We start from the raw sequence: 9,809 nt of genomic DNA on the forward strand, positions 1-9,809 counted from the left end.
AGTAAAATTAAATCATACAATTATTCATAAAATGACATAAATTAAAAATTTTAATTTAATCAAACTGTATTACATAAATAATAGGTGAACATTTTAACTTTTCTTAATTTCTTAATAATGATGAAAGAATAAAACTTTTATATTTTTCTTTGAAGATGTATCTACAGTATACAGGGTGTAAGTTTAATATTTCTATCTAGATGGAAGAGAGATCTTTTCAACATTGTATGAGTATATTAATATGATGCACTAGTTCCAATACGATGTTTACGGTAAAATAAATTAATTAGTTCAAAAAGAGAACATTGCAAATTTCATGGTAGCCCTAATTTTTCTATTTCTATTGAGATAAATTGATCCCCTCCGTTATCTTTGAAGAAGATTTAATATAACGCACAAAGAATCTCTGACTGTAAAGGATAAAAAGAATAAACGCTGAAGCGTAAATTATCAATAATGCAAAGAATGGATAGCTTTATTTTGTTACAGTACGTATCCAAAACAACTGACAACAGTAGAAATAAAAAGGTGTGGACGGTTGAGAGTAACACTACTGGTGGCACATAGCATTCACTACATGCGTCACATAGTCATTAATCATGCATTTGTCTCTTCAGCTTGTCAACATGCGTCACGTAGTCGTTAATCATGCATTTGTCTCTTCAGCTTGTCAACAGCAATAGTATTTGCCCAGCACACGGGGTTGCTGGGCAAATACTATTGCTTTTAGATTATTCCCACAGAAAAGATCCAGAGGGGACAAGTCTGGAGAACGTGATGGCCATTGAACATGGTTTCGTCCTATCCATCTGTTATCAGATCGTTCTATGAGCCACTGACGCATGTCTTTTTGGAAATGAGCTACCACGCCAACATGCTGGTACCAAACATGCTGCAATTGTCCAATGGCAAGTAGTTTAATTATTTGATTACCGTCGTGTGTGGATTTTAAGATAGAAGTCATCATTCGATGCCATCGAATGTATTATAAAGTAGCTGCTTATTCCAGATGCCACACCCACCAGTAGCGATTCGCGCCTCATCCATAGACTGGCCACGTGGAGTTTTCCTTACGAGTCTAACATCTAAGGGGCAGTTTTCCATAAAAGTGCTGGAAGGCACTCTCCCCTTGGCAGAAAATGTCATGAAAAACATCATCAATGGGATGAGACATGAGTCTATGGGTACGACGTGGAAACAAAACAATCATCACAGTGGATGGAAAAATTTTACCACAACCCAAAAAGGTACGATAAGTTCGATCGAATGTGGCGGTCTCACTTTTTTTCCCGTTAGATTCTGATGATGTCATTCACTAGGGATTTCTTCTAGAAGGGAAGACTAACGAATACTATCTGGTGGTGATGAAACGTCTTCGTGAAGCAACGAAGAAGAAGACCGACTGCTTGTAGAGAACAGCAATATTCCCGTCCATACATCACTGCTGATAAGAAAGTTTTTTGCCAAGAACTCGACGCCACTTGTTCTCCTACCTCCAAATTCACGGGACTAAGCCCCAGCAGACTTCTTTTGTTCCCCAAAGTAAATTCGGCTTTCAAAATTCGCCATTTTGAATCCACTGACGCCATTAAGGCAAATTCGCTAGCGGAGTTGCTAGCGTCATCCCGAAAGAAGCATTTCTTTCATGGCAGAAATACTGAATTCGGTGCATGGACTCGGGGAACTATTTCGAAGGCGACAAAACTGGCTAGCTTTTAGGTTAAATGCAAACAACTCCTATTTGCAAAGTTCGCGAACTTTCCGGACAGACTTCGTATTTGTGTCTACTGTAGTCTACTATGTCTTGCTGCTTCAATCTTGCTATCCTCTTTAGCAGGGACGTCGAAAATGTATTAATTTAAATTTATTTTACTGTAAGCATCGCAGCGGAACTAAGCACCATATGCATATATTCATACAATGATGGAAAGATCTCGTTTTGCAATCTGGATAAATATTAAACATTCTGAATACTTTTAACTTCAGGTTCAATTTTATTCCTTATAATTTATAAATATTTCAAAATAAACAGTAAACATTTTCTTATTGAATAAGCCAATAAACTATGTTACGAATTCGTCAATGAATCATGAAAAACATCTGCTCCAATACAATAAAAAAAAAACCGGAAAATGACTTTTGTTTTTAAAATTTCGGTAGAAACTGTTTTATTGTAATATGAGTGAAGTACACTCTTTTATACTTGAAAATTTTTTCTTAAAATGAAGGTAACAGCGGTTGTGTTTTTGATAAGTTTCTCTGTGATTTATTGTGGCAGTATTAAACGTTTAGATGTAGATGAAGTCATCGGCAATACAGCGTAAGCTTCTCTTTTAATTAAACAATTTTAACTATTATTACTTAGACTATATTTTTGCATCACTTACTGTATTTGTAACTGACTACGTTCATGACTGATTTATACCTGGTGTGATTTCCTCGGACGACATTATTAGCGGTCTCTGATACACGTATCTCCATTTAACATAACCGTGGATCAAGTAACAATAGCTCTAATAGCTTTTAACTGGATTACAGGTGTTTGTGCTCTTAGTGTTCTAATAGTCGATATAATAGTGAATGATACCATTTAAAAAATGGTATCATTCACTATTATATCGACTATTAGAACACTAAGAGCACAAACACCTGTAATCCAGTTAAAAGCTATTTATAATGGTATCATTCACTAAATACCAACTCTTTTCTTTAGTAATTTTTCAAGTTTTTAAAATAACAATTGCTTACTATTATGTGATACTGTATTACAGGGCCGTGGCTAGAACATTTGGCATCAGTGACTAACTTAAATATGGCGCCTTTTGAATAACATTTTCATTATTATGTTACAAATTTAAAATCATAAAAAAACAAAATACACATTACAGTTTAATACATAGAAGTAGCAAAATATTATTAAAAATCACTATAATGTTTGATTAATTTCAGTTTTGTTTAAAAAAAAATACAAATACGTATAATAATTATAAATACAAAAATTTGTTCTCGGCTCTTGGAAGTTTTGTGGTAATTTTTTATTAACTTATACAATTATATTTTAAAAGTATGTACGGATATCTTTTTCGTAGACATCTGCATGACGACATCCAAAAGCTAATGATTTTAGAAGAAAGTGGAAATATAACTCAAACTCAAGCAATATTCTACTTTCTTGTGTAAGTAAATTCATTCAAATAATTAATTTAAGATCCCTCATTAAAAAAAAATATATATATATATTATAAGTCGATGAGAATATACAAACTGTCGCTAAGATCGGGACTAATATTACAGAGATTTAATGGTAGTCCTTCTAAAATTTCATAGGTGTAGAGTGCAAGATATATTGAATAGGGCCTAAATTACGATGAGCTTAAAATGGCCGCACTCTGGGCTTATAAGAATATATAATATCTTGCATTTATAATTAAACAAATTAAAATCTAAACACTAAAAGATAGATAATGTTAATGTTTTCACATTAATAGAGAGTTGCAGCCGAAGTTTTCATCTCTCAAACGTGAACGTCGAACGACGAGCGCCGCAATCTTGTAAGCGGCGCTCGACGCTCGACGTTCACGTTTGAGAGATGACAACTTCGGCCGCAACCTCTCTAATGTAAAAATTATATCGTATTTCGCGCATATATACACATATTTTCATATACAGTATATTATCACGTATACACTCTTTTTTTTCTCCTTTTATGCGGTAATAATTGAATTTAAAATAATCATTCAATTTTCTTCTGTATAGATTACACGATTTCGATAAAAATGGACAGTTGGATGGTCTCGAATTAATCGTAGCGATAAATCATTCTGTTCTTCATGAAAATAACGTTGAGGAAGTCGTTCCTGAATCATTTTTCATAGGTAGAAAGCAGTCTAATTTCTGTTCTGTTCTTATTAATCATAGTATATATACATTGATTTAAATACGTGATATATTCTTTATAGTCTCTGATTTATCGAATTAATCATTAACGATTCTATAAACTAATAACTCTGTCAGGAAATTCATTAACAGAAGGCATTGTTAATATTAATTATTTCACTAACAGCGAAGTGTTTTGATACACGAAGTATACACGTAACAAACGTGTCTTTTAACCTTCAAATTTCTTCATTTATTAATTAAGAATTAAGAGAAAATGAATATTTGTATTTAACTCTTTTCAGGCGCTGTGGATGATTTACTTCGTCTAGATTCCGACTACAATGGATATATATCATATTCAGAACTAAGACAGTCTTTTAAGAAATTAAATTAAATATTATATTTAATTAAAGAATTTTTTTAAATAAAAGTGTGAACGAAATTTTCTAAAAATGCTGCAAGAAATTATTAAACTATTTATTTAATTTGAAATCTTATGATAAAATGAAAAACATTTCTCAAATGTTTACGTTATTAACGTAATCCGTCTACAGTTACATAGGGTCATCATAGCCAAATTATAAGAAAAGAGGACACTTAATAAATTCTGAATCTTTAGTTTTTGTCTATATGTTTTTAAATATATTTAAAACTCAGCCTAAATTAAAATTTACGTTCGAAAGAGGATAAGATGTCCGGGAAAAAGAGGACGTATAGTAACCAGCGTGTACTGTACAGACTAATGTCATTTGATAGTAATAAAAAAGAATTTAACAACAGACCTAATCTGTATTACAATATATTCTTATTGGGCTGTAATTTGAAAAAATTGTAGACTTATAAATTCTTACTGTCGTTTGTCTGTATGTCGTTCCTTAATTTCGAGATTGAGGTTAGATAGGTGAAAGCCGAGACTAGATATGGAAAGCTAAGGATCAGGAAGCCCCAATTAACTATATACGAATTTCCAGTTTGGAACAGAAGTAACGTTATTTCAATCCAAAAATTTTTCCCTGAAAGGAGTTAGAGAGAGAGAGAAACTCACTCTATTGTTAAAGGAAAAGTATGATGTACAGGAGCAAGCCACTACTAATTTGAGGTGGAGAGCATATATTTTAAATTAAATAAATTTAAAAAAAATATGATTAAAAATTGAAGTCCGGCATTGTGACGATGTCACAATAAATAATAGCTCGTATATTCACGTATTTATAGGTTTAATAAGAGTAAGACGACAAATTTTATTCTAATTTTCTAATTTAAAATACTGTATTATAACTTTATTTAATTATTAAATTAGAAGAAGGAAGTAAATATTAATAATTTCCCTAATACAGTAATATTTTCTATATTTTGTTTTTTCTTTTCTTAAAATGTAGATGGAAATTTTTATCTAAAATTATAATTCTAAAAATAAATGAAATAAAATAATATATTTTAACATTTTTAAAATCTTATTTATTTAATTATAGTTGTTTGTAGAAATCCATTTTTTCTTATATTCTGCGTAAGTTAACATTCCATCGTTATTTTCGTCAAAATGTAGGAAAGAATCGATTAATTCTGAAAAATAAAAGTTAATACATGATTAGATAAGAATATACCAGTAGACCCCCATACAACCGTGTTATATGAATTCCGTGTTGTACGAGTCACTTAGATTTTACAAATACGTGAGCCGTTCACAGCTTGAAACACGTATTTGTAAAATCTAAGTGACTCGTACAACACGGAATTCATATAACACGGAATTATCTACGGTGTTATAGGGGGGTCTACTGTAATAGAAATATATCGATACAAATAATTATTTATACTTTTTAATTTGCTTTTAATTTAATAATTACACACGTGTACAATACTTAATTTAAAAAAAAAAAAGCATTTTATATATTCAAATAAAATGGCAATAGAGATCCAGTAAAGGATAAAAGGAACCCGAAAAACTTCTATTATTAAAAAACTCATTCAAATTAATTTAATTAGGAGAAATCTAAAAAAGTTTAATGTTAATTGCAAAGGAAATAAATTGTTATTAAGATAATAATTATAATGAAGATCACCTGATATTTCGTTTTCATTACTAATTAATTTATTTTCGGAATTAGGCCACGAATGACGAAAAGATTGATATAATTCGATACCATCTAACTTATTATTTCCATCGTAATCGTGCATTCTGAAAATATATTATTTATAATCCAATAAAAATATATATAAAAGGAGTAAAGATACAATAAAAATTATTTAAATTTTTAATTTATATTGAAGATATTCGCTTTTCTCTTATCATTTTACGTTAAAAATATTCACTTTATCTCGTAAAGGATTCTGTAGCAATCCTGTTTATAGGACCAAAGTTGTTTGTAGTGATTCCAACTATCACCCCTATCAGTTTGTTATAGAGATTTTAGAACATTATAAACTACACTAACGGTTTTAATTGAGCCCAATTGGGACGAACCTGACTCGAGATAGGATCAATTAGTTGAGATCGACGGAACAATAAAAATTACGTATGAAAAATCATGAAAACCCGGTCAAATAGATTTATATCTAATGTAATTGGTCATGTAATAGATGTGATACAACCTCTTAAATCCCCCCCTCACCAAAGTTACAGATAAATTCAATTTAACTCGATTAAAATCCGTTAATAATTATAAATTTCATTCATATTTAGTAATAATTACATTATAACTTACTTATGAAAATAAAACACAGCATCATCTGTTGTTATTTCTCCAATATTTTTAATATTCAGTATTTTCATAAAATCGAATTTGATATGGCTGTAAATAATAAAATAAGTGATAATTAAATTATAAGCAACGAAAATTTCCTTTTTCTTTTACACAAAATTAAAAATTTTGGCATTCTTCTGTAGCTGAGTGTCAAGCCAAATGGTCACGCTGATACTCTTGTATCAGCGTGACCATTTGGCTTGACACTTGATACTATTGTATCAGCGTGACCATGCTGATACAAGAGTATCAGCGTGACCTCTGGATTTGTTATTCCAAATGGCCAATTCCTCTTTAATCGTTCATTTCAATATTAAAAACTAATTTGAATAATGAGGCAGACCTCTAATAAGATCTGCCTCAGTACACAATAATAAATATGAATTCAATCAAAAATTTATATTTATTACGTTTCTATCATCCCGTTTGTCGATTAGTCAAGAAAATAGGAAATTTGACAAGGAAAATAACAATATTAATTATAAATTTTAGTTTCTATTTAATATCTAGAAAAAGTTTTACAATATTAAATATAAATACGTACTTTATATCACTAATAAAATCGAAAAATTTTGACTTTCGAGGTTTCTCATTTTTTTCGTCGTCGTCATTTGTGGAAAAACACGTAACCTGATATAAAAACAATAAAATAAAACATAAAAGAATAAATCTGGACATCTTTTAAATTAAATTTCTTATGTTATAATCAATAAACTTAAACCTATTAAATGTTTAAACGTATCAAGACTTCCTTATCCGTCGAAAACAGGAAATTTGATTAACGTGTCGTTTCCCTATAAGTCAATATTCTAATCTTAAACTTCTAAAATTTTAGAATTATAAGTGATTTTATAAAATCCCAAGCCAATATAACACATAACACAATATAAATTTAAAAAAAAAATGAATTTAAATTAGAAAAATATTTTTAAAATATTTCTAGTGTTTGTTTACCTGTTTCTTTGGAGGGTGCCTATTTAATTAAATAAAAGCAAGGAAACCTTAATTAAACAAGACAATTATTTAATAGTATTTCACTGCGCTTAATTTCACAAATTTGATTAATCTTGTATAAAAATGTTAAAATTCTATTCAATATGAAAAATGTGAAGTATTTAGTAACAATTTCATTACTCTATCGTTAAACATCTAAGGTATTTCTACATTTTATTTGAAAGATCATTCAATTATTCAAATAAAACACATCGCTACTGTTTAATATATTAAATGTGACCCTTTAAAGTTGTTTAACTTTTCCGGTAATGTTTGGTGGCGCCATCTGTTATCATATTTTATTATTAATAATTTTTACAACTCTTTTTTTAACCCTTTTATTTAACCCTTATAAAATGGCAGAAAGCTTAATTTTGAGGGTACGGTGGGTTTTATGAAAAAATTGTAAATGCTAATAACGAGTAAAATCGTCATTAAGTCCTACCCTACTGGGGATACACACGACCCCCTTTATCTCCTCATCCCCTCGACCTTTAACCACCAAAATTTAACAGCATTAATCCCCCTAATACAGAAACCTCCGTGCAAAATTTCATAAATTTTTCACGATAAACACAGGAGTTATTAAGCTTTGAACAGGGGGAACAAAACTGTTATCACATTTACATATACGGAAAAAACCCGGATTTTTTAAAAATTTCTTAACGTTTCAAAGTGTCCTGAGTCTAAATCTGGAGGGTGTTATGTATAACAGCTGGGAAAGTAAAAATCGTAAAATATGATACATATAACTTTCACAAATGAGTTCAAATGTTTTAGTATTAAACGAGACACGTTGCATTCTCCACGACGTCTCCAAGATTAAATGTAGCACGATATCAAAAGGAATCTACACTTAACATTTTATTCTGTTAGTAAAAAATAACCTTAATTTTTAAGGGAAAGAACTGCTAACGGGCCCAGGAAAACATCCTCAGTCCTGCTCGAAATAATTCGCCTTGTCGTTCCAATTGTTCGGGAATTAGTTATAAAATATATTTTTAAAATTTTCTTGGTAGATCTACTGGAGTAATCAGGGAGGTACCCCTTTGTAATGAAAAAGTTAATAAAAATGCCATCTTTGTGACTTTCAGGCAACTTTGATAAATGGCTCCGAAAGGTTCACCATAAATCAACGGTCACCAACCGGTAATGGACCACTGATGGTCCGCGAAAAATTTTTGTTGGTTTGTGGAGACAATTTGACATTGATCAATTCCAGATTACTCGAAGTATTATGAAAGAAATGCAAAATCCGTTGCTTTTTCTCATCTATTGAAGTTTTTTTAATAGAATCGTAGACCAAACACGAAATAACTGTTATTAATAAATAGTAATGTCAATAAATTAATAAATAAACAACAATAAATTATTTAATTTAAAGTATATGCTCTCCACCTCAAATTAATAGTGTCTTGCCCCTGTACATCATACTTTCCCTGTTAGCAATGGAGTCGTGCAGGTCATCTATCAAACTACTTTCAGGGGAAATTTTTGAATTGATTTAACGTAACATTCAGTTTGCATTGGAAGTCCAAATAAGTTAATCGGGTGTCCTCTCACTAAGGTTTCCATACCTGATTTTATCTATCTTCAGTGGAAATTTATAAGTCTACAATTTTTTGAAATTGCAGCCCAATATGAGTAAGATTGTTGTCTTTTGTGAAAAAAACCAAGAATCCATAAACTTATTTCAAACAAGCAGCAACAAACTTTACACTAATTTGTTTTAATTAAACAAGTAAATTTCATATAAATAAAGTGAGACTTTTATGATCATTATTCTATAGATGTTTGTGTGAGGGCCAGAGTGACCGGAAATGAGAAGAACTCTCCGTGTTTTCGTTTTTTTTTTTTTTTTTTGTATTCGCCGTGATGTTTTCCTTAATTTCGGTTTCCGTTCGGGGTTACTTAAAACGGAGAATGGCCTATGTTACCTTCCCTTAGAGTCATTTTCTTTCCCCGCGGAACTCGGGAATGCGTCAACGGGAACTAGATTCTAAAATGTTATGATTGGAATAAACTAGTAACGTGATCAGGGCCATAAAAGGGAGCGATCCGAAGGAAGCGGGGTGGTTCGTCGTGAGAAGAGGACCTCGGTCAAGACGAGAGCTGACGACGGAGACGACCATCCTACGCCAGAACAGGCCCTGCGACTTTAGGGATCCAAACTCTTCTTTCAGTGTGTGAGGA

The 9,809-nt window shown here is 31.0% G+C and overlaps 2 protein-coding genes across 3 annotated transcripts; one reads left to right on the forward strand and one right to left on the reverse strand.

The window, feature by feature from the left end:
- Positions 1-726: 726 nt before the first annotated feature.
- On the forward strand, positions 727-4,930 carry LOC111624841 (multiple coagulation factor deficiency protein 2 homolog). 2 transcript variants are annotated; one of them, XM_023367803.1, is made up of 5 exons: positions 727-1,247; positions 1,320-2,320; positions 3,090-3,176; positions 3,757-3,875; positions 4,182-4,930. In XM_023367803.1, exons 2-5 carry the CDS (start codon positions 2,223-2,225, stop codon positions 4,271-4,273), a joined length of 396 nt encoding a protein of 131 aa, XP_023223571.1. In that variant the 5' UTR covers positions 727-1,247; positions 1,320-2,222; the 3' UTR covers positions 4,274-4,930. The 2 variants fall into 2 exon arrangements, with proteins under 2 accessions (XP_023223571.1, XP_023223570.1); XM_023367802.1 differs by having other exon boundaries at positions 727-2,320.
- A 390-nt stretch (positions 4,931-5,320) lies between these two features.
- LOC111624843 (multiple coagulation factor deficiency protein 2-like) lies at positions 5,321-7,337 on the reverse strand. Its single transcript, XM_023367806.1, has 4 exons — positions 7,168-7,337; positions 6,585-6,671; positions 5,943-6,058; positions 5,321-5,442 (listed from the first exon to the last, which is right to left on the reverse strand). The coding sequence occupies exons 1-4, from the start codon at positions 7,299-7,301 to the stop codon at positions 5,342-5,344; spliced, it is 438 nt and encodes a 145-aa protein (XP_023223574.1). The 5' UTR covers positions 7,302-7,337; the 3' UTR covers positions 5,321-5,341.
- Positions 7,338-9,809: the final 2,472 nt, after the last annotated feature.

This window comes from Centruroides sculpturatus, unplaced genomic scaffold (genome assembly GCF_000671375.1).
Source record: "Centruroides sculpturatus isolate CEXI.00-Female unplaced genomic scaffold, Cexi_2.0 scaffold394, whole genome shotgun sequence".
NCBI lineage: Eukaryota > Metazoa > Arthropoda > Arachnida > Scorpiones > Buthidae > Centruroides > Centruroides sculpturatus.

What these genes read in the sequence shown, in the direction of transcription:
- LOC111624841 (XM_023367802.1), top strand. Translation starts at nt 2,223, where the DNA reads ATGAAGGTAACAGCGGTTGTGTTTTTGATAAGTTTCTCTGTGATTTAT. An exon ending in GAAGTCATCGGCAATACAGC is followed by an intron (nt 2,321 to 3,089) that starts GTAAGCTTCTCT and finishes TCTTTTTCGTAG; the next exon opens with ACATCTGCATGACGACATCC. An exon ending in TCCTGAATCATTTTTCATAG is followed by an intron (nt 3,876 to 4,181) that starts GTAGAAAGCAGT and finishes AACTCTTTTCAG; the next exon opens with GCGCTGTGGATGATTTACTT.
- LOC111624843 (XM_023367806.1), bottom strand. Translation starts at nt 7,301, where the DNA reads ATGTCCAGATTTATTCTTTTATGTTTTATTTTATTGTTTTTATATCAG. An exon ending in GATTTTATTAGTGATATAAA is followed by an intron (nt 6,672 to 7,167) that starts GTACGTATTTAT and finishes TATTATTTACAG; the next exon opens with CCATATCAAATTCGATTTTA. An exon ending in GCTGTGTTTTATTTTCATAA is followed by an intron (nt 6,059 to 6,584) that starts GTAAGTTATAAT and finishes ATATATTTTCAG; the next exon opens with AATGCACGATTACGATGGAA.